The 26,445-nt window shown below is 57.1% G+C and overlaps 3 protein-coding genes across 13 annotated transcripts in view; 2 read left to right on the top strand and 1 right to left on the bottom strand.

Moving 5' to 3' along the window:
• Positions 1-495: 495 nt before the first annotated feature.
• Positions 496-4,450, bottom strand: ZNF296 (zinc finger protein 296). Its single transcript, XM_045811383.2, has 3 exons — positions 3,904-4,450; positions 3,522-3,671; positions 496-1,571 (listed from the first exon to the last, which is right to left on the bottom strand). The coding sequence occupies exons 1-3, from the start codon at positions 4,199-4,201 to the stop codon at positions 583-585; spliced, it is 1,437 nt and encodes a 478-aa protein (XP_045667339.2). The 5' UTR covers positions 4,202-4,450; the 3' UTR covers positions 496-582.
• GEMIN7 (gem nuclear organelle associated protein 7) lies at positions 3,482-15,969 on the top strand. 11 transcript variants are annotated; one of them, XM_087870896.1, is made up of 5 exons: positions 3,482-3,610; positions 9,739-9,929; positions 12,402-12,496; positions 14,492-14,594; positions 15,217-15,969. In XM_087870896.1, the coding sequence occupies exons 4-5, from the start codon at positions 14,561-14,563 to the stop codon at positions 15,618-15,620; spliced, it is 438 nt and encodes a 145-aa protein (XP_087727022.1). In that variant the 5' UTR covers positions 3,482-3,610; positions 9,739-9,929; positions 12,402-12,496; positions 14,492-14,560; the 3' UTR covers positions 15,621-15,969. The 11 variants fall into 11 exon arrangements, with proteins under 11 accessions (XP_087727022.1, XP_087727020.1, XP_087727021.1 ...); XM_087870894.1 differs by having other exon boundaries at positions 9,739-9,867; XM_087870895.1 differs by having other exon boundaries at positions 3,493-3,631.
• A 1,695-nt stretch (positions 15,970-17,664) lies between these two features.
• Positions 17,665-26,445, top strand: part of PPP1R37 (protein phosphatase 1 regulatory subunit 37) — a 39,623-nt gene continuing 30,842 nt past the window's right edge. Inside the window, exon 1 of the mRNA XM_045811173.2 lies at positions 17,665-18,044. Coding sequence (XP_045667129.2) covers positions 17,843-18,044 — 202 coding nt within the window. The 5' untranslated portion in view covers positions 17,665-17,842. The remainder of the gene's footprint in view (positions 18,045-26,445) is intronic.

Genomic DNA, 26,445 nt, shown 5'->3' on the forward strand with positions numbered 1-26,445 from the left:
TCTGTGTCCTCTGTATGGTCCGTGTCGGCCAGCCATCAAGGGCAGCTGGGGAGGGAGCTGGTCGGGTTCAGGGACAGGAGCCAGCCCTGGGAGCCTCTGTGGCAAGTCCTGCCCCCATGTGGGTGTCCGGGTGGCGGCTCCTGGTTCAGCGGCGCTGCCGCACCTCGGCAAGGGCAGGGGCCTCTCGGTGGGGAAGGGCCCGGCACCCAGCATGTGGAGGATGGGCCAGGACTTTGCCCAGGGGCCTCTGGTGACAGGTCCAGGCTTCTCCCCACCCTCGCCTCGGCCCCTGCCCTGGCCTCGCCCACATTGGGAACCGGGAGCACAGCTTTCTGTGCCAGTCTTGCTGTGCCCGGGGCACTGGGGGCTGGCCTTTCCCCTCACCCCCTCACTCCAAACCGGTCTGTCCAGCCGTCCACCCCAAGGAGGGAAGCCACCCGCCCCACCTCCGACACCCCAAGAAAGCCAGAGTCCAAACGTGTGTAACTAGGGAGCATTTACTCGCAGCAGAGGAAGGACAAGGAGATCGGCCGGCAGCGGTCCCCACGGTACCAGGAACGGCAGGGAGGGCACCCCGGCGGCTCAGGCCTCCCCGCCCACCTCGGGGTGCTTCTGCCGCAGGTGTTTGTCCAGGGTGGCGCGCAGGCCGAAGGGCACGCAGCAGTGGGGACACTCGAAGCGGGTGCTGCCGGGCCCCAGGCCGTGCATGCGGCGGTGGCGGTTAAGCTTGCTGCTCTGCGCGCAGGCGTAGGAGCAGAGCTCGCAGGTGTAGGGCCGCTCGCCCGTGTGCGAGCGCCGGTGCACCGTCAGGTTGCTGCTGTTGGTGAAGTGCTTCCCGCAGAACTCACAGCTGCCCCCGGGCCCGCGGCTCTTGCCCACCGGCTTGGGCAGCTTCTTGGGGGACGTCGGGCCCTTGGCAGGTTCAGTTCTCTGTTCCTTGGGGGTAGGTCCCCAGCTGGCCCCGCCGGGGCCTACCTGAGCCCCGCCGCCAGGAGCCCCAGGTTCCTGGACGCCCGCCGTGGCCGCGGCTCCGGCGCCCTCCCCGCTGCTGCATGCGAGGGTGCTGGCCGGCGCCGCAGCATGGGCGGCCGGCTCGGGAGGGGCGGCAGAGGCCTGTTCCTGACTGGCCTCGGCCCTGCAGGGGCTCTGAGGCCGCGGCTGCCGGTGGGTCTTCTTGTGCCGGTTGAGCTTGCTGCTCTGGGTGCACGTATAGGGACACTGGTCACAGGCGTAGGGCCGCTCGCCGGTGTGCGAGCGCATGTGCACTTTGAGATTACTGAAGGAGCTCAGGGTCTTGGTGCACACGGGGCAGGTGGGGCTCCGCCGGGGGAGGACGCTCATCCGGACGCCCTTGGCCTCCGCTTCCGGCCCCATGACCGCGGACACGGCGGCGGCCACCTCCGCCAGGCCGAGCAGCGGGGCCTCGGGGGCCTCGGGGACCTCGGGGGCCTCGGGTTCCGTCTGGTAGATGGATAGTCCGTGGTCCCACTGGGCGTGGCGCAGCAGCTTCCAGGCCCCCGTGAACTGTCTCCTGCAGCGGAAGCAGCTCAGGGCCTTGGGGTCCTTGCGTTCTGTGGAGAGAAGGGCCGGGCGTTAGGGAGATGGAAGAACAGGAGTCGCAGCTCACACCTGCCAGCTGGTCGCCTTCTGCGCGAAAGGCCCTGTTCCAGGGGCTGGGAACACGTGGCAGGTGCACACCCAAACTCCGTCCTCAGAAGCCGAGGCACAGAAGTGGGTGGACGGACAGGGAAGGAAAATCTGGAGTGGATGATGAATACCTGGAGATTCTTTTTGTGTCTGAGAATCTTCCAGAAAAAAGGGAAAGCAGAGCAAGGGATGGGAGGAGCGCTATTTTCTATGCGGGGGGAGTGGGTAGGGTCAGGAAGGCCTTACTGGAGACATGACCAAATTCCGGGTGCTGGGCACCGGGCCATGCCCCCGCTCACTCTACTTCCCACCTAGATAAGAAACAAGAGCTCTGTTTTCCAGATGGGGAAACTGAGGCAGACACACTTCTCCAAGGTCACAAGCCTGGAAGGGTAGAATTGGGGTTTCAATCTAGAAACCTGGGGAGTGCGAGACACTTTCAAAAAAGACTGTTGGCTTGATTACTGAGTGGGTTTCTGTGCCAGGCTCCAAGTTCATGGGTTCTACGCATGGTCTCCTATTCCCTGCCTTACAGAAGAGGGGGCCAAGGCCTAAGTGCTGAGGCAGCCACCTAGAGGTGGGGTGGGGCAGTGAGTTAGGTACCCCCCCCATGGACCCCAAATTAAAAGTCCTTCAAATTGGCTGTTTCTCTAGACCCTCCAGGTACTATCAGTAAAGTACTTGCCTTTACTTTTCCGATTCTAGACAGTCTGGGACGGGGGTGGCCTTCCTGATCCAACACCAGGGTCAGGAGCACAGATGGGGGCTGGAGAGCGTCAGCCTGTTCCAGCTGGCTCCCTGGGAGTGCTGGACGAGAAACACTCCTGTCTGGCCCTCAGTATTCTCATTCGATGGAATATGGGGATCCCGGGGATCCTCTCCCTTTTAGGGCTGTTGTGACCTCGAATGGAGAAGAACTGGGAGTTTGGATACATGCCAGCCCACAGTAAACACGAGCTGAGCCCACGTGGCTGAGGTGCCCACACTGCTCCAAGTCCAAGCACCTGGGAGTGTTCAGCGATTCCATCAAGGCCCCTCCCTGGGCCACCAGACCACCTGCTGGCTTCAAGTCTACAGCTAATTCACAGTCCCTCCTTCCCCTCCCCCACTATAGGACCCATCCAGGCCTAAATACAATTCCATCTCTCAAAAATCCTAGGAACACTCGGGCCAGGGGATGGAAATGTGCAGGTCTGGAGGAGCCTCGGCCTGCGGTGGCCAAAAGCTCCCCGTGAGTCTAGCACCGTGTCAAGGGCTTTCATTCCCTCCCAAGAGGAGGAACCCAGGTGTCCAGACACCCAGGACCTGGCCCAAACCAGGGGCTTCCCAGCGCGCAGGGCTGGGAGATTCCATCAGAGAGGGAAGCCAGAAGCCCCTTGCCTGCCTCCAAGCAAACGCACCAGCACCTCAATCAGAAGCATTCAAGAGGTGGGCGGGGGGGGGGGGGGCCATGCCAGGCTTCCAGCTGGCCTCAGCTTCCCCTCCCCCAGGTTGCTGCCCTCCCCAGAGGTCCCCCTACTGCCACACTGGTCCAGCCACCTGGCCAGTTATTTCTGGCCAAGGGGAAGGAGAAGTGAAACCAGATTGGGGGTGTGCGTGTGTGTGCGCGGCAAATCCCCAGACCAGTCTTCAGGGGCTGGCCACACCCTGTGGGCGGCCCTCCTACAGGCCCAGCCCCGGCCCCCACCCACCCCCCTCACCACTAGTCCCAGCCCTAGGACAGGGCAGGCCCTGGCCACGCCTAGGCTGCACCCGCTGGGGAGCGAGAAAGGGGAAGTAGTGCTCACTGCCCCGCCTGTCCAGCTCAGCCCCTTCTCCCACAGGAAGCCGGGCCCTTGAACTTGTGAGGGGGACTGCATCCCGGCTTGACTCACCTGAGCCCTGGCAGGGGCTGGGGCCTCTGAAAAGCTGACAGTCCACCTTCTTGTGGTCCATGAAAGCAGTGATGGCCTCCAACGGAAAGGTCTGCAGGCAACGGCCGCAGGTCAACAGATCTGGGTGTTTGTCGGTCCAGGGCTGGCGGTCTGCTGGGAGGAAGCGGGTGGTAAGCGTGGGGTGGGGCAGGATGGGGGCTGGGGGTTCCGAGGGAGAGGGAAAACCCGAAGGTCAGAGTCGGGGCTGGAGGCCAGAACCAGTCAACAGAAATACTGCAGGGCCGGGGGCCGGGGGTCGGTGCCTGGAGGAGGGCGTCCCCCCGTCCCCCGCCCCTACCGGGTGAAGGGGAAGGGAGGCGGGGCAGGGGCAGGGGGCGCTCACCGCGAGGGTTGACGATCAGTGGCGTCCACAGCGCCCACTGGTTCCGCGCGCCCAGGGCGTGGAGAGGGCTCCCGGCGGGCACGGGGCCGGGGGAGTGGCGGGGTTCGCCCTCGAACCGCCCCGGCGCGGGCACTTCCTTCGGGGAGAAGGGCCCCAGCTCCGGGGCCTGTAGGGGCCGCGCGTCTGGCTCGGGCTTCACTTCGATGACGAGGTCCGGCATCTCCATCTCGTCGTCTGTGCTGGAGGCGGGCGCGGGGTCTACTCGGCGGGGCGTGCAGCCGGCCTTGCGGCGGGACATGGGTCGACGGCCGGGCGGGCTGGCGGGCGGGCGGAGGACGCGCGGGCCGTGCGCGCTCAGTCCGAGGCGCTCAGGTGAGTGACTGCGGCGACCCGCCGCGAACTCTTACACGTGCTGGCCCGGCCCGTAGCTCCGCCCCCCGGGGCGGGGCCTGACGGGAGAGGACGGGGCGGCCCCGTAGGGGCCCCGGGCTGCGGCCAAACTCGATCAAAGCCGAGCCCACTGCATTTTCTTAGGGGCCAAACCTTAATGACGCCGAGGTCACACGACCACGCACACAAACGGCTATTCCTGATCCCCTAGGGCCGGTGTAACTGAGGCACAGGGTGCCCACACCCACCCCCGCGAGAGGGAACAGTAGGGGCCACGTTTCTCGCTAGGCGCCTATGAGTAATCAGGACTATTTCATTAAATGCCTTACAATAAAAATTCAGTGGGCAAGCATTTATTGAGCATTTACTGTGCACTGGGTTCTGTTCTAAGCACTGAGGGTACCGCAGTGAACAAGACAAAATAATCCCCGGCCTCATGCATTTTATTTGTTGGGGAGACAGACTCTGAACAAGATAACTGCAAAACTTAGAATGCCTTCCAGGATGACAAGTGCAATGCGGCAAAATAAAGCTGGGAGGAGTTATAGAGGGACAGGGTTGCTGGGGGTGGGGGTGGGGGGGCTCAGCTTTCTCCAGGGCAGAGGCAGGTGAGGGGGCCAGCCAGCCTTGTGTGTTGGAGAATAACAAGGAAGGGGGAGGGGCTTGGGGAGAGGAGTGGGTGATTGAGTTTTGTGAGAAAATGAGGTCAGACCCAAGAGGGTCTTTTGACCACTTTAAAGTCTTTGGTTTCCGGAGACCAGAGCCTTGAGGGGTGGTTTAAGGCAAGGAGGGTTGTGATCGTACAGATCTCCTCTGGTCTGGAATCACCATTAAAACCAAGCAGGCAACTGTCTCACCCCCCCTCCACTCGGGCCTCCTTGAACTTCCCTCCGCAAAGCAGCTCATTCTGATCGCTGTTTGAAGTGGCATTGACACCCTGCCCCACCCTCCAACCCTTACAAGTTTCTTTTTCTTCCTGGCACCGGCCACATCATAACGTAGACCTATTTGTTGACTGTCCTCTCTTCCCTCCCCACCCCCATCAGGGCCAGGGTCTGTCCTCCCCGGCGTCCCCAGCCCAGCTCCGAGTGAATTTTACATGCTAATCTCCCCAGAGTACTGCTCCAGGCCAGAAGGTTCTTCATATTGTTATTCAGGGCTGAGCCCAATTGTCCTCGGGAGAGCAGAGGACCTCCCTGACCACTGTATCTAATGTAGCCCCACCCTGCTGAAGGCCTCACAACCATGACCTCCATCTGTCCTCCCCTCTTTCCTGGCCCTCCGCTTCCCCATCTGTTACCTAGGGGGGCTTCTTCACGGCCACCTCCTTTGACCACCCAGTTAAAGGAGCTCCCCCACCTCTGCCACCGTGACCCTTATTCTGTTCCTTTTATATCACTCATCACAAACCCTGAAGGGTCTTGTTGATTGTCTTTGCTCATGGAGATCCTATATCTGGCCCGTCCAGGTCCTCCTAGAATGTAGGCTCCAAGAGGGCAGGAGTCCAGTCAGCCGTGTCCACAGAGCCCCTACCCGTTCACAGTTTGGTTAACAGATGTCTATGGAGCTCCTTGCTCTGCAGTCTTTCAACAGAGACGGCAGAGGGCCTGTGTGCCAGGCACCAGGCCTTGGGGACCTGGTGGGGTTCAGAGGCCCACGCAGCCTCCGCCTTACTGAAAAAGTGTGGAAGAAGGGAATTCTGGCTGAACCCAGAGGAGCAAGGCTCCCTAGCACCTCAGGCCAGACATTCCATGCTTCAAGGCCTGTTTCCTCCTTTGTAAAAAGGGGGGTGCGGGGGCGGGGTGTGTGTGCTGCGGGGAGGTCTGCAAGACAGAACCACCACCCCGGGTCCATCCCAGCTGCCCCTCTCACCAAGCCTTTGTCCTGCTGTGTGGCGGCGCAAGGTTTCAAGAACGGGAGCTGGGGTTTGGACTGCAAGGGAAGGGTGGCAGTGTGCACGTGTAGGGGAATGGGGGTGCAGACACCAGGCTCGTGCATAACCCAGCCGGCAGGACGTCTTCCCCTCTCTGGACCTCGATTTCTTCTTCCGTAAAGCGGGCATCCCAGTCGGGATGGAAGCGCCGGGCCCAGGCGCGGGCGGGGTGGGACGCCGGGCAGCGCAGGCTTCCGAGCCCGAGAGCCCGCCCGCCACCACGTGGGGCGGCGGGCGGGCGGCGGCGCGGGCGGAACCCAGGCGGGGCGGCTCGGGGCCCGCCCGGGCCTCTGCAGCCGGGGCGCCGGCGGAAGTGGGAGCGCCAGCCGCCGCGGACCTCGGTGAGTGCGGGGTGTCGGTGGCGGGGCGCGAGCACAGGACAATTAATTCCCTCTCCCGCGGCCGGGCGCCCGCGCGCGTGCGAAGCCGGGAGTGGCGGGAAAGGGGCCGGTCCGCGCCTGCCACGCCGGCCGTGGGGGACGTTCGGGTCCCGTTCTCCCCCCCCGCCCCCCCGCCACCGAGCGCCCGCACCGGGGACTCGGGTCGGGGACGTTCCCGCGCCCGGGTCGGCGGGGTGAGGAGCCGGGGCAGCGCCCAGGGCTCCGCCTCGGGAAGATGATAGCGACGACGGGTATGACAGTGACCGCGGCCGCAAGCCTGACGCCCCGCCTTGGTGGGACCGAATCGCTTGCCCGATCTGAGTCGGGAGGACACCCAGCCCGGGCGGAGCGGGGAGTGGACGCCTGGGGGCCGGGAGGACCTACTTAGGATAAGAAAAGGCTAGCTGTGGGTGGCCAGGGTGGAACTGACAGGAAACTGACCGGCCCAGGGGGCAGAGGGGAGGGAAAGGACTCCGCGCTGGAGGGGGGGGGGGTGGACACCTTGGTTCATGGGCCGGGGTCTGGGCTCTTCTCTGGGAACCTGGTAACTCAGCTAGTTCCCTGCCCTGGCAACAGAAGGGTTAACTAAATGTGCACTGAACGGATCCATTGCCATTTTCTTGAAAGTCTGCGCGGAGGCCCCTAGAAGGGAGGTCTGCGAGTCTCCTGCCGTTGCCCACGACCCAAGTGATGGGCTCTGGAGTCTTTATGCAAATCGTTTTTCAAGTCGTGAGGGGGATGGGTTTGGACATTTTTCTGAAATCATCCCGCAGGAAATCCTTGGTTTGGAGACTGAAAAGATAAAGGATTCTGGAGCCTGGTCACCAGGGAGCATGGATAATGCCTGCTTTTGCCTTGTTGGGCACACCCTGTGGGACCTTTCCTAAACCAGTTTTGCATCAGATCATACCTTGGTTCCAGAACCTCCGGTGGCCGTTCTGTGCCGGCTGAAAACAAATCAGTCCTGCAGGGAGCGCGGGTGATGGGCCCGATCCATTGTCAGACTGACCTGGGTTTGCTCCCTTTTCCTGCCGCTCAGCCAGTTTGCACCCAGTAAATGATTTGGCATTTTCCAGTTCCAGTTTCCTCCTCAGGAAAATGGGGATCGTGTAGCCTGACCCAGTCCCCTTTAGTTCTCCCCTAATGGAGAAAGCAAGTCTGTATACTCGTCTGCCCCTACTTTTTTGTTTTATCCAGGGATTTAACATCATTTGGGGCCATTTGATTAATTCCCATCAATCCTTTATTTAGTACTAGCCCTAGAGACTAGGGTGTTTCTCTTACATCACTCGAGTGTTAACCCAGGTTGCATGAGAGCCCTGGGGGCTGATGATTCTTGACTAAGCTTGGACTCCAGCGGTCAGATAAGTTAGAAAATGTGTGTATCCCTGAATCCCATTCGCAGGGGTAGTGATCAAATAAAGAAAATGCATATTGTACACCTGAAACTAATATAACAGTGTGTATTAACTAAAGGAATTAAAATAAAAACACTAAAGAAAAAAGAAGAAAATGAATATATCCCATAAATCGCCTGTACTGTGGTCTTCCCCAGCGGAGAAAGCCCTGAGAGTCTGCCTTGTTTCTCCCCTGAGTCCATCAGCAAATAGTGAGGGCTCTCAACCTTCAAAATAAATCCTAATCTGACCACTTTCCCCCACCTGTGCGGCCCTCAGCTTTGTCCCCGGCACCATCACCCTCCACCGGCCTGGGCCACCATGGTGGCTTCCTCACTGGGCTCCCTGCTTCTCCCTCTATCCCTCACAGTCCACTGTCCCCATGCAGCAGGCAGAGGGATCATGTGAAAATCCAAGTCACATCCTGTCCCTCCTCTGCTCCCGTCTCACTCAGAGTGGAGAGCCAGGTCTTCAAGACCCCTCCCTGCACCATCTGCCCCTGCTCCCCGTCCTCCACACTGGCCTCCTTGCCATGGGCTTTGCATTTGCTGTTCCTACTGACTGGAACGTACTTCCCCCAGATCTCTCTGACTCCTTATTCCATTTAGGTCTGCACTGGCCAGCTATCTCTTGCCCCCAGACTGGGCCAGGCAGCCTCTCTGGGCACCTGAGGCCCCTAGCCTCCTTCCTGCCAGCCCTGCCCACTCTGGGTCAGCCCGGTCTAGAGACAGGTCTGTGGCACCCACTGAACTGTGAGGGCAGGGCCGGGTTGGTTCGCTCATGGCTGTGTCCCCAGCACCGCCCCGGGTGGGCTGGACACCGAGCAGGCACTTGGATAATGGGGATGGGTGAATCTTTTCATTCCTTCAACAAATATTTACCGAGCTCCCCCTGTTTGCCTGGCTCGGGGGTGGGGCTGGGGGTTGAGTTGGGAAATAATTGGAAATGGCCTTTCTCTCAATGTCGTGTGTTCTGTGGCAGAACAGACAGCACACAGGTAAACAAGTAAATGCGTATTGTCAGGAGGGGATAGTGCCCTGGAGACAAGAGAATGCAGGGGGAAGGGGCTCCTGTGTCCCTCCCTGTAAAGGTGATGTTTGAGCAGTGACCTGAGTGCAGAGAGGGAGGAAGGTGAGCCATGGATCCGGAAATATAAGAATCCCATCTGGAAGAGGGTTCCGGGCAAGAATGTGCTTGATATGTTCAAGGACCAGAGCAGGGAGGCAAGGGTGGAAGGGCGGGATATGAGGTCAGAGAGGCGATAGGGGTCTCGTGGCCACTGTGAGGACTTGGGCTTTTTGCTCTTGGGCAGGTGGGAACCATGGGGCGGGGCTCTGAGCAGGGGAGGGGTGTGCTGGGACTTAGTTCTAGCAGGATCCCTCTGACAGCTGTGTCTGTGTAGGGAACAGACTGTAGGGTGAAGCCAGAAGCTGGGGGCCCACTGGGGGAGGAGACTGGTGCAGTCCCAGGGCCAGGGGATGGTGGCCGGATGGAGGAGGAGGCAGAGTGGGGCAGGGGGTGAAAAGTTCCTGGGTTCTGGATATGACTTCGGAGGTGGAGCTGACGGGCCTTGCTGATGGGTTGAATATGGGAGGCAGGGACAGCGAGGAGGGGTCCAGGACACTGTGGGATGTCCTTCGCCTCTGCGATCACCGACTGCCTGATCACCCTGAGAGATTCTCCCTCTCCCAGAAACCCCAGGAGGTCTTTTTGTTTTAATTTCTCCATTTCACAGATGAAGAACTGGAGCAGGGAGGCTGCCTGTAGAGTCGCCGTGACCTGCCCACATCCCTCGTAGTGAATCCGGGAGAGCTAAGAACCGCAGGGCTCCCCGAATCCACACCTTCCTCCTCTCTGCGGCGGGGTAAGCTGTGGCCTGCCTCCTGGTCTGGTATGGCCCACCAGCCAAGGGTGGGTCTTCCGTCTGTAAGTGCTTGGAAAACTTCAAGAAATTTTTGTGGGCGCATGAAATTACATAAAATTCAAATTGTGGCATCCCAGTAAGTCAGGTTTTAAGGAGAACAGCCGTGTTCATCGTTTCCGTACCTGCCCGCAAAGCCTGACATATTTACTGTCGGGCCGTTTACAGAGAACATTGGCTAACTTCTAATAAGGATTCAATCTGGACCACCGGTGGGGGTGTCTGGTCTGTAGGGCTTGGCAGTGGGTCCCTAGGAAAGGTCTGCGCTGGAACAGAAAGTTTGGGGAGTGGGAGCTCAGATTCCTGAGGGGGGCTCTAACAGTGTTACTTTTATTTCTTTAAATTTTGTTTTAAGCAGTCCAGCAGTCACACGCTCTACCAATTGAGCCGGCCAGACGCCCCAGGAATCTAACATTAAAAAAAAAAAAAGATTTTATCTATTTATTTGAGAGAGAGAGAGTAGAGAGCACAAGTGGGGGCGGGAGAGTGGGGAGAGGGAGAAGCAGGCTCCCCACTGAGCAGCGGCTCCATCCCAGGACCCTGGGAATTATAACCCGAGCCAAAGGCAGACGCTTAACCGACGGAGCCAGCCAGGCGCCCCGGAATCTAACATTTTTTAAGGGACATGGGAGCATTACAATACCCCCCTTCCTTTTTGAAATTAGAATTTAAAAATTACTTAGATGCGGCGCCTGGCTGGCTCCATCAGCAGAGCACGCGACTCTTGATCTCGGGGTTGTGAGCTCCAGCCCCACGTCGGGTGTAGAGATGACTTAAATGAAATAAAATCTTTGAAAACAGATTAGTTTGAATAGCACGGACTGTAAAAGGCATACAAAGGCAGACAGTTAAAAGTCCCCCGCCCTGGGCTCTTCAGGGCCCGAATGACCCGCGGCGGTCGCGGTTCTCGTGGATACTGTCGCACTGCCCCCTTTGACGCTGTCCTCATTCACACCCTGAGTCCGAAGGGATGTGAAGGTGTTTCTCCGCAGCTGCCCCAACACAGTGCTTCATCAGCCTGCGGTCTTCCGCAATCTGGGAGGTGAAGAATCTTTTTTTTTTTTTTAAAGATTTTATTTATTTATTTGACAGAGAGAGACAGCCAGCGAGAGAGGGAACACAAGCAGGGGGAGTGGGAGAGGAAGAAGCAGGCTCCTAGCGGAGGAGCCTGATGTGGGGCTCGATCCCACAATGGGAGGTGAAGAATCTTACAGCGCTGTAGCTTTCATTTACATTTTTCTGGTTCTCTGTGAGCTTGCGAGGAAGTTCAGGAGCTGAGTAGCTGTCTTTATCCCCCCCCCCCCCCCCCCCCCCCGCCAATCCTGTTTGTCTACACTAGTGGTTCTCACCTAGAGACGATTTTATTTTGTTCCCTCCGGGGACACTTGGCCAGACATGGAGAGGCTTTGGCTTTGTTTTTGTAGAAATCATTTCTTAGAATGTATACACTGAATTTTTTAAAAAAATTTTTATTGGGGTAAAGCACACATAATCCTTGCCACTTTACCTATTTTTTTTTTTTTAAGATTTTTACTTATGTATTTATCTGAGAGACAGGGAGAGAGCACACACAAGCAAGGGCGGGGGCAGAGGGAGAGGGAGAAGCAGACTCCCCACTGAGCAGGGAGCCGGATGTGGGGCTTGATCCCAGGACACTGGGATCATGACCTGAGCTGAAGGCAGACACTTAACCGACTGAGCCACCTGGGTGTCCAGCCACTTTACCTATTTTATCTTTTTGTATTTTTATGTCATGTCATGTTGTTTTACGTAATCTCTACCCCCAGTAGGGGCCTGGAATTTACGACCTTGAGATTGAGAGTTTCACGCTACCCACTGAGCCAGCCAGACACCCCAATATATGGAGAGCTTTTAAAAGAAAAGGCTTTAGAGGGCGCCTGGCTGACTCCGTCGGTACGGCATGCAACTCTTGATTTCAAGTTCGAGCCCCACGCTGGGTGTAGACATTACTTATACATAAAATCTTTTATTTGTTTATTTACTTTTTAAAGATTATTTATTTATTTGGCACAGAGAGAGAGAGAGAGAGAGCACACAAGCAGGGGGAGTGGCAGGTTGAGGGAGAAGCAGGCTCCCTCCTGAGCAAGGGGCTTGACGTGGGACTTGATCTCAGGACCCCTGGGGTCATGACCTGAGCCAAAGGCAGACGCTTAACCGACTGAGCCACCCAGGCGCCCCCCCCCCAAAATAAAATCTTAAAAAAAAGACTTTATTGAGATGTAATTCTCATAGCATACTATTCACCAGTGGGAGACAATTTTGGGAGTCACAGCTTGAGGTGGGGGTGGGGGAACGCTACAGGCGTGTAGTGGGCAGAGGCCAGGGCTGCGGAGAAAATCCTACAGCTCTGCACCCGACAGCCCCCCACAGCAGGACCAAGAGTGATCCCGCCCCAAATATCAACAATGCTGAGCCTGAGACACCCTCATCCACCGCCTTGGCGCATTTCTCTGCAGGGTCCTTTCTTGCAAGGAGCTCACAGCCGAGCAGCAGAGACGGGAAGAGGGAAGAGCCTAACAAGAAGGGGGATCATCTCAATCTCCCCCGAACCGTGAGTCGCCCGGGGGTGGGACACTGGGTGCCTAAAATTTGTCATCACTTTAGAGATGACTGAGCCACAGAGAGGGGTGCAGCTACCTGAAACTTAGGTCTCTCTCTCGCCCTCTCTCTCGTTCACAGAACCAGCACTCCCCTATAGGCAACTAACATCGTAGCAATGGCGCTTAATGTGTTCCAGGCACGTGCCGAACACTGTGTGATTGTTCGTGCATGTAGTCCCCAGGCCAAGCCTGTGGGGTGGGTCCTCTTACCATCCCTATTTCACAGATGGGGAAAGCGAGGCACAGACTGGTTAAGCAACTGACCCCAGTCACACAGCAATACTAATAATAATTGTAACCAAACTTCTATAGAGAAGCTCCTGTGAACCGGGGCCCCGCACCCCCCATCCTGCAGGAACTGTCGAATCCTGATAACATGTTGAGGTCACCCAGCGAAGCAGGCCTGGGAGCTCAGTCTCCACTGTGTTCGTTCAAGCAGGAGCAATGGTTAAGGGGCCGGGTCTCTGTGTCCCTGTCACACAGGGTTCCAGGAGCTGGGGATACAGCAGAAGGCAAGAAGCAAGGCCGCTGCCCACGGGGAGGCAGGGGACACAGGCCACAAGCAGAACGATACATACACAGCATGTCAGCAGAGCACCGTGTGCTGCGGGGAACGATGAAGCTGAGGAGGGCTGGAAGGGGCGTGGGGTGGAACTTGAACATGGCATGCTGGGAGAAGGCGGGCAGGAGGTACACGGAGAGGGAACCGCATGCAAGGGTGTGAGAGCGACTTCGGTGCCAGGCGCGCTTGCAGACCCACAAGGAGGCCGGTGGGGCTGGGGTAGAGAGGAGTGTGTCAGGCCACGAGGGCGCTGGCAGGGTCCGGAGCCTGCGGGGCTGCTGAGGGCTGTGGCGAGGACTTTGGCCTTGACTCTAGTATGTTTTTGGGGAGTCAAAAGTTATACCCGGATTTTCAACCATGCAGGGGGTCCGCGCCCTAACTCCCATGTTGTTCAAGGGTCAACTATGTATTTCTTTGTCTTTTACGACCTTGATTTTTTTTTTTAAAAGGCAAAGAGAGTGCACTTCAAAGATTTTATTTATTTGTCAGAGAGAGAGCACAAGCAGGGGGAGCGGCAGGCAGAAGGAGAGGGAGAAGCAGGCTCCCCGCTGAGCAAGGAGCCCCGATGCGAGGCTCAGTCCTAGGGCCCCGGGATCATGACCTGAGCCGAAGGCAGACGCTTAACCGACTGAAACACCCAGGCGTCCCTTAATAATTTTTTTTTAAGCTCTATGTCCAACATGGGACTCGAACTAATGACCCCAAGATCAAGAGTCATATGCTCTACTGACTGAGCCAGCCAGGCACCCCATGACCTTGATGGTTTTGAAGAACTCGACTCACTTTTTTTTTTTTTTTTAAGATTTTATTTATTTGAGAGAGAGCGCGAGCATGAGAGGGAGAAGCAGATTCCTCGCCGAGCAGGGAGCCCGAGTTGGGGCTCCATCCCGGGACTCTGGGACCATGACCTGAGCCGAAGGCAGCCACTTAACCCACTGAGTCACCCAGGCACCCATCAGGCTCACTTTTTTATAGAAGGTCCCTGAATTTGAGTTTCCTCACGATAAGATTTAGGTAATCCATTTTTGGCAGGAATATCACAGAAGTGGTGCCCTGTCCTCTGTGCCTATGACCTCAGGAGGGACATGGGGTCCATTTGTCCCACTACTGCACATGATGGCTTTGATGCCTAAGTTAAGGCAGTGTCCATTAGGCAGTGTCCAGGTTCATCCATTACAAAGTTACCGTTTTGTGGGGAAGTACTTGAAGACTGTGGGTACGCTGGCCCCCACCCAGCACTCGTCCACACATTTTAGTGTCCATTGGATTTTAGCTCCTTCACTTACTCTTTTATTTATTTATCATTAGTATGGACTCGCGGATTTCTGTTTTATTCAGTGGGTTATAATCTCTAACTATCATTTTTTGTCTTATTTCTTTTAAGATTTTATTTTGAAGTAATCTCTACACCCAGTGTGGGCCTCGAACTTACAACCCCAAGATCAAGAATCACATGCTTTACCAACTGAGCCAGCCAGGCGCCCTGTGTAACTATCTTTATTGTAATATTCACATCTTTCCAGAGCTGGCCGCCGGAAGCTCTTTTAAGCCGGCTCCTGTGTGACTGGGAATTTATCCGGAAGAAGCATTTCCCTGTGGATTGGATGGGCTGAGCGTGAGAGAGGAGAGGAGGCTAGAGTTTTTTTTTTCAGCAGATACTTACTGCCAGGGACTAGGAATCAAACAGTGATAAAAACAGTCAAAAGTTCCTGCTCTTGGAGACCTCAGGATTGGTGGTAGCAGATCCCGGGGAGGGGCTTACTGGTGGAGAGAGGGCACAGAGTTTAGGAGGAGAATCTGGAACTGGGTCTTTTTTTTTAAGATTTTGTTTATTTGACAGAGAGACACAGCAAGAGAGGGAACACAAGCAGGGGGAGTGGGAGAGGAAGAGGCAGGCTCCCAGCGGAGCAGGGAGCCCGATGCGGGGCTCGATCCCAGAACCCTGGGATCACGCCCTGAGCCGAAGGCAGACGCTTAACGACTGAGCCACCCAGATGCCCCTGGAACTGGGTCTTGGACAAGTCGAGCTGAGGTGGGGTAGACAGAGACGCCTCTTGTCCTAGTTGCACGCTCCCTGAGTAATGGCTTCTTGCTTTCTTCACCCGACAGCCAGGATAATGCAGACTCCAGTGACCATTCCTGTGCCTGTGCTCCGGCTCCCCCGGGGCCCGGATGGCTTGAGCCGAGGCTTTGCCCCAGATGGACGCAGGGCCCCCCTGACGCCAGAGGGTCCCGAAACCCCGGGGTCTGCAGTAGTTCAAGAGTCTCGGGAATCCCAGGAGCAGCAGGCACGAGCCGCACTCCGGGAGCGCTACCTCCGCAGCCTGCTGGCCATGGTGGGTCACCAGGTGAGCTTCACATTGCACGAGGGTGTGCACGTGACTGCCCGCTTCGGAGCCACCGACCTGGACGTGGCCAACTTCTACGTGTCGCAGCTGCAGACGCCCATAGGTGTGCAGGCTGAGGCGCTGCTGCGGTGTAGTGACATTATTGCATACACCTTCAAGCCATAAAGACGATGCTGTGTGCACCCTTCTGCTGTGGGCCTAGCCACCAGCCCCAGCCCTCCACACCTGGTTGTTGTGGGCTCCATAGTTTGGAACTCCCTTGGAATTTTGAGCCGAGCTCCAAGCAACTCTGGCTTCTTGGGACCTCCAGGGTGTAGTCAGTAAAATTCTGCAACCCCAGGAGTTCTAGAGTCCGTTGAAATGAATGCTCTACCTCACAGAACTCTAAACTCTAAAATAGGGCGCCTTGCCAGTTTCTGAAGATGGGGTTGGGGGTGGAAGGCAAATTGCAGAGTGGGGAATTGTTTCTTGAAGATATTCCCCTCCTACTAAAGAACCAGTTATCCCAGGAAAATTCGCCTCCTGTTTTTTGTTTGTGTTTGTTTGTTGTTGTTGTTGTTGAAAGCGTACCACACAGGGATGGAGCCAGGTTTAGCAAGTGGAAGGGTGGCTTAGCCAAGAGCTAAATCTGGTGGATCTGGGCCAAGAAGAGGAGGACACATCACGGGGCTGCGAGGAACTCGGATAAAGGTGGAGATTGGCTTGGTCCAGGAATGGCTGGAGCTACCTGAACGCCGGGTCTGGGACATTTGGACGCGATTTCTTATTCGGGTGGGCGGGAGTGTTCCCAGTCAGGGGTGTGGCTCGCACTGGGTTACCCGGTCGCCCGGCCCTAGACCGGTGGGGACCTCACTCTAGAGACGGCAGGTTCGCTTCCCCGTCCACTCCGGAAGGGTCGGACCCTGTGTGGCAGCGGCCACTGAGGCCAGGCTGAGGACTAGGAGTTGGGGTGAAGCGTCCCCCTCTCTCCGTTTCGCTCCAGCTGTGTGGCCGTCCACATCATTCGCTTCCCTTATCCCCGTCACCAGCTGTCTTTCAGCAGATTCGCTTTAAAAAAGTCATTGCTGCCCTCTTTGTAATCCCATCAACTTCAGAGTGTAAGTGAGGAGCCCATTAAGTAGAGAGGAGATTCGCTTTGTTCGTCTGCAGTGGCGAAAGTGCGGCGGCTGGAGATGCTGAATAGGGCAGGCGGAGAGCCTCAGCTCCCATAGGTCGGTTCGCGACGCCGCCTTCAGCGAGTCCGGGACCTAGCTCTCGAGTTGCCTTGGCAACGACGTCGCTCGCTCCTCCCCGAATCCCCCCTCCCTTTTAGTCTTAGCCCCACCCCCGCCCCGATTGCTGGATGTGCTAGGAAAGCCTGGCGAAAGTGCGGAGGCGAATATTAAGCGATTGAATTGAGGGGAGGTCGGGGGTGTTGAGCTCGTGCTGGTTCGCTCCAGGCTTGGTGATCTACCCGCTCCGTCGCCCGATTATTTTGGTTGGCAGATTCGTCTCTTGGTTTTGGCATTTCTTCCCTCTTCCAGTTTATTATTATTTTTTAAAATCAGGGCTATGATACTCCTCATGGGCTTATATTTATTTTAGTCTTTTAATTTAAATTGTATTTCACGCAACGAATACAGAGAACTATTGATGAAATTGCTGTGTGCAAATGGAGGGCTAGAGAGTAAGGAGCAAAGAGGCACAGGCTTCGTCTCCAGGCAGAGGATCCGTCTGCCAGCATCAATCACCAGTGCTCATATAGTCAGTATGACTATTATCGCCTTTCCTTTCAAGTTCTCTGTCTCTTTGCCTCTCTCCTTATCAGTTGGCCTAGCGGCCGAGCAGATGTTTTTATTTTTATCAACTCCATTCCCCTCTCCGTTGCCCGAGCTCGTGACGAATGTGTGCGAGTATGAACGTTACTTATCTAGATTGAGGCGGGGAGGCGGGGTGGGGACGGCTCAGGTTCGCGCTTGCGCGCTGCTCCGGGAGACGGCGTCCACCTCGCCCCGCCCCTCGTATTCTGCAGTTCCGGCTCTGCAGATTCACTGCTCACGTTTCTTTTTCCCGTGGCTCTTTCTGTCTCTTGTTACCCGTTTCAGCAACCCGCGAGACAACTCTGCCTGCAAATAGCTTAAATTGATTTTCTGCTTTCCTTAGTGCGCGACGGGCTCACCGGCTCTTAACGAAAGTGCGGCTGCGAATGAGCAGGCGCGCGCGAGGCTCGGGGGAGGCGCGCTCGAGCTCCCGGCGGCGACGACTACGACGACCAGGAGAGCGGTCGGAGGCGGCGCTTGAAGCAGCGGCGGAGCCCATGCCCCGGGACGGCGGGCGGGCCCGGAGAGACAAGCCCGGGGCCCGGGACATGTCCCCGGGGCCCCCGTGAGGAGGCGGCGGCGGCGGCGATGGAGATCCCGCCGCAGGAGGCGCCGCCCGGGCCGGGCGCGGACGGCGACGCCGAGGAGGCCCCCGCCGAGGCCCGGTCTCCCAGCCCCGCATCGTCCCCCGCTGACGGACGCCTCAAGGCTGCGGCCAAGCGCGTCACGTTCCCCTCCGACGAGGATATCGTGTCCGGAGCGGTGGAACCCAAAGACCCCTGGAGACACGGTAGCTACCGCCGGGGCGCGGGGGCGGGCTCGTGGCAGACCGGGAGTCTGTGCAGCGCCCGGCGCGGAGAGGGTGCTCAATAAGTTGCACCTAATGAGGATTTAAGGGGACTGTCGTCAGTTTAGAGCTGCAAGATGTTAGAGATGGGGTGCCTATTGGGTTGGGAAGGTGAAAAGTAGCTGGTTTATGCCCCCCCCCGCACTTCCTCCCCTCCCGACGCTGAAGGTGAATGTTTTAAGAATGAAAACGATAAGCAGTTAAAGTTTGGAGGTTTGGGAGATTGATAGGGCGGTAGTCTTTGAGTTCCTAGTGTCCCCCCCCCCCCAAGGATAAAGAGAGCAGTCAGAGAAGGAAGAGTGGGTCAGCATTGGCGGTGAAAGGGCAGGTGGAGTTTGATGGGCTCATAGAGGTTAAGTTGCTGGTCTACAAACCTCGGGAGAAGGGGTAGTCATGTTGCTCCCTTTTTTGGCTGAAAGGAGGAAGAGGAATAAACCACCTTGGCCTGTGGCTCTGGAGGAGTTGGTAAATCCTGGGGTTGGGAAAAGGGAGTCAAGGTAAACAAACTCCCAGAAAAGGAGCAGAGTTGATGGTCACTTTGGAGGTGGGTGAGATAGTGGGAGGAGGTGGTAGATCTTGACGTTAAGAAAGAGAGTCACTGCACTCCTTTTCTTCTTCCCAAAAGGGAAGTAAAGCATTATCAGTCATTAAGGAGCAGAGGAACTTTGGGGTCTGGGTATAGAAGGTCTCTTTAAAAAAAATTTTTTTTTTTTTTTTTTTTTCTGAGAAAGAGTTGGGGAATTGGAAGTTGTTGGAGGTAGAAGGTGAGTGCCTGAAGAAGTTTGCTAGCTTGAGATCTTGGGAGAGGGAGCAAGTCTGCAGAGTCTAGGTCCCCTGAAGGTCAGATTCATGTTGGAAGTGAAAGGGCAGCTGGAGGAGTGTGTGTGTTTTACCTCTAGGACCAAAGTTGGAAAGCACTCCGTAGATGAGTGGCGGCGTTGAGTCCGTTTCTCTGGGGGCGAGGCCAGTCTTGCCAAGGTGCAGCCCATGAAGAGAGGGGTCACAGACTGGTCCTGGCTCGATAGAAGTTGGTCACTTGGCTCCAGGAAAGAGGAGGCACTGTTGCTAGTCTGTGCAGTGGAGGAATTGTGGCTTTTGCGTGAGAGTGGGATACATGGTAACTGGAAGCTGAGCACGTAGGTAGCCTGCCATAAATGCCAGTCCGGCTAGTTCTTGTTAAAGAGACAATTTATGATTGTTGGCGTCGAGAGCCAGCCTCCTCTTGGGCTCTGGGCCCCAGCGATAGGTGTCACTTTTGGGTTGGAGGACTTGGGCTGGGAGGGGAAGAGTCAGGTGGGGCCCTGGCCCGGCTATAGCATGGTACCCAATTCAGGGAGTTGAGAGTGGGAGAAGAGAAAGACCTGGATAGGCAGAGTAGGGTGGTAGAGGGCAGAGGTTCCAGTTCAACTCCTGACTCCCATTTACCCACTTCATGACCTCAGGCTGGTTATCTAACTCCTCAGAGTCTCAGTTTTCCCGACTGTGAAGTGGGTGGTAATACCCCGCAAAGGTTTTCAGGGAGGATTAACTATGGTTGTGTATGAAAAGTAATTGGCCAGGAGGAGCTTTCATCAAATTGCAGTTATTGTTGGTCATTTTCGGGGTGATGTTGGGTGATATTGGTCATTTTAGGGGCCAGTCCAGAGGGGTCAGTGCATGTGCTTGGGACCTGGATGTTTCTGCTTCCCAGGCCTTCAGGAGCGGGACAGAGATGGTGGTCAGTTTGTGGGCCCGGGGCAAGCAGAAAGGAAGGTGAGCAGTTTGTGGGCTGGAGGGCCACGGTGGGGGCAGGGGGAGCGTTGGGATGGGGGCGGGGCTGGGGGCAAGTTTCTGGTGTGCAGGTTCCCAGAAGAGGAACAGCTGTGTGTAACCAGCTGTTTGATTTTGAGTAAGCTGTTTTTCTTCTCTGAGCCTCCTGTTTCTTTCTCTGCAAATGGAGGTGCTAATTTCTACCGCGGGGTAGTTGTGAGGATTAAATAAAATAGTCTTTGTAGATTCTTGCCACAGAAATAGTAGCTGCTGTTACCCAGGCGGTGAAGGAGTTTGAGGGGAGGGAAGAATGTCAAGAAAGAGGGGTCGCTTGGAGTCTGGCTGGGAGGGGCTGAGAGGATGGTTGCTGATTGGCCTTTCCCGGGGTAGGGGGAGGTGGGAACAGCTTACAGGCTGGGGGAGTCTCTCATTTCTGAAGTTTAAAGGACAGCAGGGACTGGTCGGGACTCACACTCCGGAGGAGTCAGGGGGTCTGAGGTAGAGCGGTGATGACATGGAGAAGTTGAGAAATCCGTTTACGGGCTGGCAGGGTTGGTCTGTCTTGGCAGCGGAGAGGGGCTGAGGGCTCAGGCTGGCAGTGAAGGAGTTGGGGGATCTTGGTTCCCAAGCAGGGGAGGGATCATGGGTGACCTCGGTGAGTTTAGACAGTGGGATTTGCAGGACAGTAAATTGGAAGGCCTGTCAATGCTCAGGAGCAGGTGGCTAGCCTCTGTGCCTGGGGAGGACAGTGAGTTGCTGCCTGGCTTGGGACTAGGGAAGGTGGAGTCTTGCCAGGCCTTAGAAGAGGAAGCTCGGTACAGAAAGTTGGGCCAAGGGGGTTACCTAGTTGGGAGGCTAAAGTGTCTTCGCTGGAGGCTGCAGGGAGGACTTGGTTTGTCTTAGAGGAGGGGCGGGAGATATGTTGGGCTTGGTCTTTAAGCCGTGGGAAAGCACAGAGTGTGTCATTCGAGCTGTGGTCCTAGTGGAAAGCGTGATGGAGGAGTCATTCTGGGGCCTGCTGTGGTGCTGTGACTTCGAGGTCAAGGGTGAGGGGGGAGTTGGCCGATCTGATTTGGGAGAGAGGTCATTCAGAAGCTGCTCTTCCATCCCAGAGATGGGGAAGTTGCCTGAGCCAGGGGGTGCAGGAGCATCCCCGAACTAGAGGAATCGGGGGCCCAGCACAGGTGACCTTTCAGGGAGGAGAGCTGGGCCAGGCCCGCACTGGAGTGGTGGCCCAGCTGGCTGGGAGCCTCTGGGGGTGTCTGCCTGAGGGCGAGAGCCCCATCAAGCCCTGCCCCAGGTCACGTGTTGGGGATCTGTGCAGGTGAGACGATCTGGAGTAGAAGGTCCCAGGCCTCTGGGGCTCAACCCAACCCAGTGCTCAGGCGGGCCTTGCCTGGTTCCATCTCACATAGTATCAGTGCGCACCCGCCCCCGATGCTGGGGTCCTGCTCATTTTCCTCGGGGCGCTAGTGGCCACCTGCTGGTGCCGCCCATGCTCGCTTTCATGCTAGGGGTCTCTCCCCCCACTGCAGTGGGAGAGCAGACGCTGTCTGTCCTTGTTTCCACTTTCTCGGCCTCTCAGAGGACGTGTGGCGATCGTGGTTGAATGAGCGCCGGTGGGCCTGTGGGCAGCTATTCTGGAGGGGGTGACAGTGGGCCGCAGCTGGGCCTGTGTAGCCAGAGTGCCTCCCGGCCAGGCTGGCAGCCGTGTGCCGCGGCCTCCGGCAAGGCCCTTGTTCTTGCTGAGCTTGTTTGTTTCCTCATCTGTGAAGTCGTGCCCCCTGCCCTGCTGACCACCCAGCACGTCTGAGCAGATGGGTTGAACCCAGGCGGGCCGGGGCGGGGGGAGGAGCGGGCAGGGCCTCCTCCGCAGGCCAGTTGTGCATGGACGGGAAGTGAAGCCTGGGGAGGAGGCGGGGTGGAAATTGTGAGTGGAAGACGCTGCCTCAGAGCTGCCAGACTGGCCACCTGTGGGCTCCACTGTCCCCGGGGGTAGCAGTGATCACCGGCGGAGGAGGGGCTGGCTGGCTGCACCCCACCCCATGGTGGCAGGCCCCATGGTCCCGGCTCTCCTGAGGGACTTGTGCCAGGGACCCTTCCAGACCGAACTGCAGGAATGACCCAAAGCTCAGCTCATCTTCCCAGTCCCATGAAGGCTATGTGGGAAGGAGATGTGGGCTCTGCAAGACAGGCGTCAGACACCGTCCAACGGTGTGACACTGGCCGCGGTGTGGGAGGCTTGTCTCCCCTCCCTCCAGTCCTGCCAGTGACTCATTCCCCACTCCCAGACTTCTGACCCGTCAGAGTCAGTCCTGCAGTGGTTGGGGGGGGGAGTTTTGCCCACTAGGAAACTCCTTCTGTGACATGTCTGCAGGGTGAGGGGGCTCCAAAGATGAGGCCCCCTCTGGCCACCTGAGTTTGGGGGTTAGAAGGGGCAGTGGGGGCAGTGGCCATGGTGTTCTCAAATGGGGATCAAAGGGGGTGGCCATGCTTTACTGTTGGTTCTCCTTGAAACCTGCGCTGTAGATGTGGGCCTTGGAACTGGTTTGACGGGTAGAGATGCACCTGTCAGTGGTAGAAAGAGGCCCTCCGTTAAAAGACTCAGCTCAGGGGCCGCCTGGTTGGCTCAGTTGGTGGAGGTCAGTTAATCTCGGGGTCATGAGTTCGAGTCCCATGTTGGATGTAGAGATTAAAACAAATAAACTGAAGAAAAAAAAAAAAGACACTCCCCTCAATTTAGCCTAAGTGGTGGTGTTGCTGGAGACTAGGGTATGGGGTCGTGGGGCGGGCAGCTTTTGATGCTTCTGTCCAGATTTCCGTCTGGGCCCAGCTTCACATCCTGCTGCCGGCGTTGGCACATAATGTGCTGTGTGACTTTGGGCGATTTGCCGTGTGACTTTGGCCAATTGTTCTCCCTGCCAGTGATGTTTCTGTCTATAAAATGCAGCTGACAATAGTACCTTCTCATAGGGTGATCGTGAGGATTAAGTAAGATAACAGCCCATAGTGAATGCTCATCTGATGTCTCCCTCGTTTGTCCTGTCATCACCAGGCCCCACCAGCTTCCTGTCTCTGTTGTGCGTTTGCGCTCATCTTTCTCCCCAGCATCTCCCGTATCAGAACCCTGCTGTCCTGATCCTGACTGAGCATGAGAACGACCTCAGGCTCCAGGCCTGATCCCATCTGTTACAAGCTGGGTGACCCTGGGCAAGTTGCCCAACCTCTCTGAGCTGAAACTAAATCAGCATGTCTTGGCCCACTAGCCTGAGAGGCGGCAAGGGTACCCAGATTCTAGACTCAAAGCGTTCACCTCTCCGGATACCGGCCGATGACTTTGAACGAGTCACACCTCCTCCCCGAGCCTTCGTCATGTCTGTAGCATGGACCGCACCACCCAGCCCTCTGCGCTGTCGGGCGCTGTGCTGGCAGTGTCGCTGTGCCAGGCCGGGCCCTTTGCACACTCAGACTCCAGTGGACTGCCCTCCTTCTTTGCACCTCCAGCTCTGTCTGTGTTCACATCGTATTTCCCTCTTCAAGAGCAAGGGCTGTGTGCAAGTCCCCTCTGTGACCTCAGCCTGGTGCACAAGAGGGCCCGGGCAGTGGGTGAATGTCAGGGGAGTGAGGCTGTCCTCACCTCTAATAACCGGTCGTGGTGGTATTTGGGAAAAAGCTTTCGGAGGAGTCAATGCATTCTGTGCTGGGGGCTCTTCCTCAGAGATCTGCAAGCTGGCTTTGGCATCCACCACGAGCCCCCAGAAAGAGCGCGCAGACTTAGCGGGCAGGGGGCGGTAAATAGTCCTTGAGTGAATGAGCCAGTGGAAGCGCGTGTGGGCGTGTTTCTGGGAGCGAGGCACTCGTGGCTTTCCTCCGTCTCACACTCTGAAAGTTAAGAACCGTGGAGCTAGATGCCCCGGGCTGGCCTGGCTATGACTGAGGCAGCCTTCTGGAAATGGGGGCCAGGAATCTGTGTTTCTAGAAAGCTCCCCAGGTGGTTCTGACAGCCAGATGTGGCTGTCCTTCTGCTCAGGGCTCAGCCCATTCAGTACTCAATCCCAAGACTGCCTTCTAGCCCTCGGTTCAGGGGTGGCGGGGGTTGACCTCATAGACTGGAGCAAGTTGACATGTGTGACTTGAAGTAACTGCAGAAATTTGAGCTGGGAAGGCGGCCAGCTACGGTAGCGCGTAGAGGAGCCCGGCTTGAAATCCCTGCTCTCTGGACGACCTTCATGGTCACCACTCACTGGCTGCCGCATGCCCCCCACGGGGCTAAATGTCTTGTCTCGGTTATGTCTCACAACCACCCCAGGTGCTGTATTTCCAGTTTTCAGGTGAGGAAGTTGAGGCACGGGGAGGCGATGTAACACACCTGCGGTCCCAGAGCCAGTAGGTGGTCCTTACCCTTCCCCATGTACGGGCTACACGAGCTGCGGCAAGTTGCCGCGTTCAGTTCTGCGGGCCGTACGGTTTCTTCATTTGTAACCTGGAACCATGTAGGAAGTGGGGACAGTTCTAGCCACGCGCAGTCATGGCCGGGACGAGAAACCGACCGAATAAAGGGCCCAGCCCCATTAACGACTCAGGATGGGGGTTCACTGTGGCTCTTGGCAGCTCCAGAGTCCTGGGAGGCCCATGCGGCTCCTCTGTCCTCAGCATTAGGTCCTTGTTCTGACCCTTGGCCCGAGTTCTTCTGTGCTGCACAGTGTCTGGTACTTGGTAGCTCAGTACCTCCTGGTTGAATGTGTGACTTGTTACCCCATGGCCAGCCGTTCATTTAGCAGGGCATGGCCGTGCCAGGTGTTAGGGGGCGGGGCGTGAGACAGACCCAGTCCATGCCTCCCTGGAGGTCACAGTTGGGTAAGGGAGACACAGAGTAAACAATTCTAATCAAACGAGGGTGCCCAGGACTCTGATTAGGAGGAGCTCACAGGCGTAGTTGGGCAGGCAGGCGGGCAAAGGTGGCTTCCTGGAGTGAGGGCCATCTGAGGCCCAGAAATCCCAGGAGTCAGCCAGGGAAGCAGCTGGAAGTACGCACCAAGGGTTGGAGGCAGAGAGTGAGCCAGGCATATCTGAGAAAGCCAGTCTTCCTGGAGGTGGGGGCAGGAGGGTCGGAGGAGAGCTGGACGAGGCAGGAAAGAGACCACCCAGCTGGGGCCTCATAGGCTGTGTTAGCCTCGCGGCTGCGGGGAGCCAGCAGAGGGCTTTAAGAAGGGACATGCCTGGTATTTTTAGCAGAACTTTCTGAATGGTGTGAAGGGGGTGAGACCGAGGCTTAGAGACCAGGGAGGTGGCCCTGCATGAGGTAATAGCTGACATTTGACTTCATTGATTGACTCCTTGGCTTGATCTGAACTTCCCCTGCCCCCCAAAGGTTTTGCCATTGCCAGTGTTTCAATGACACTTGTAAGCTGGCAGTTTTCCCCCATCCGTTCTCTTCTCGGATCTCGGAGCACCCCCTCCCAAGTCAGTTCATCCTGCTCTTGGGCGGGGTGGTGGGCAGCTTGCAGACTGCGCATTCGGGTGCCTGCACCTCCCCTGTGTGGCCTCAGCAAGTGGCTTCACCTGCACAGCCCCTGTAGACCCCACGTTTCCTAGATCCAGAAAGTTCTAGAAACTGTCCCAGACAGACCCTGCTGGGGTCTTAGCATAATAGAGCTGCCCTGTTCCTCTTCTAAAATCCCAGGAAGTTCTGAATCCAGAGCACATCTGGCCCAAGGCCTTCAGTAGGAGACCATGGAGTCCTTGGTGCGCCTCATTCCCCAAAATGTGAAATGGTAGCAACATAAGCGGTCTCCCAAGCCTCGGGCTTTGGAGCCACTGGGCCAGTCCAGCTCTGCCCCTAGGCGAATCACTCAGTTTCTCCGCATCAGTGTCCCCATTTGTATGGGGATTGAGGATTAGATTTTTCCGTACTTGGAAAGCGACTGGAACAGTGACTGGCTATTATAGACGGTCGGTAAAGATTGGGTGAAGTGGAATGAGGTCATGCCCCTGCTGTGCGCCTGCCTCGGCTTCCTCCTCTCTAAAAGCAGGAGGGCAGCCCCACCTCCCCAGGCTAGATGGCACAGGCCCAGGTGTGGGTTCAGCTGTGTGAATGTGGCCATGTCCCGGAACATCCCAGTGCTACGCTGTCCCCGTTTGTGAAGCCATTTTGGCAGACGTGTCTTTCAGAGCTTTCAGGCTCGCTGGGAAAAGAGCCAGGCCTGGGGCCTCTGCGCACCGGCAGCGCAGCCCAGCGTCGGGCGGCTCTGCTGAGAATGCCCGGGGTCCTGGACATCACCGCTCCAGGCAGGCGCTGGCACTGCGCGTGCTGACCCTGGGTGCTATTGGCGTTAGGGAGCCCGTGGCCCCTCAGGCAGCTTGAAGATGTTTGGGGCAGCCCTCCGTGGCTGGAGTGGCACCAGAGGCTGGGGCCTGGAGTGTGTGGGAGACGTGGAGGGGTCTGCAGTTCCAGGAAGGGGTTCAGAGGCTGGATGCCCGAAAGGATTACAGGCATCATTGTGCCCTGGGTGTATTTCCCCCCATTTGGAATACTGTTCCATGAAGGCAGGGCCCATCTCAGTGTGGCTCCCCTCGCTGTCCCCAGAGCCCTTTG

Source organism: Ursus americanus, chromosome 21 (genome assembly GCF_024610735.1).
Source record: "Ursus americanus isolate L20-20 chromosome 21, mUrsAme1.1.p, whole genome shotgun sequence".
NCBI classification, from domain to species: domain Eukaryota; kingdom Metazoa; phylum Chordata; class Mammalia; order Carnivora; family Ursidae; genus Ursus; species Ursus americanus.

What these genes read in the sequence shown, in the direction of transcription:
- GEMIN7 (XM_087870896.1), top strand. Translation starts at nt 14,561, where the DNA reads ATGCTTTACCAACTGAGCCAGCCAGGCGCCCTGT. An exon ending in GAGCCAGCCAGGCGCCCTGT is followed by an intron (nt 14,595 to 15,216) that starts GTAACTATCTTT and finishes TTCACCCGACAG; the next exon opens with CCAGGATAATGCAGACTCCA.
- ZNF296 (XM_045811383.2), bottom strand. Translation starts at nt 4,201, where the DNA reads ATGTCCCGCCGCAAGGCCGGCTGCACGCCCCGCCGAGTAGACCCCGCG. An exon ending in ACTGATCGTCAACCCTCGCG is followed by an intron (nt 3,672 to 3,903) that starts GTGAGCGCCCCC and finishes TCCTCCCAGCAG; the next exon opens with ACCGCCAGCCCTGGACCGAC. An exon ending in CAGCCCCTGCCAGGGCTCAG is followed by an intron (nt 1,572 to 3,521) that starts GTGAGTCAAGCC and finishes TTCTCTCCACAG; the next exon opens with AACGCAAGGACCCCAAGGCC.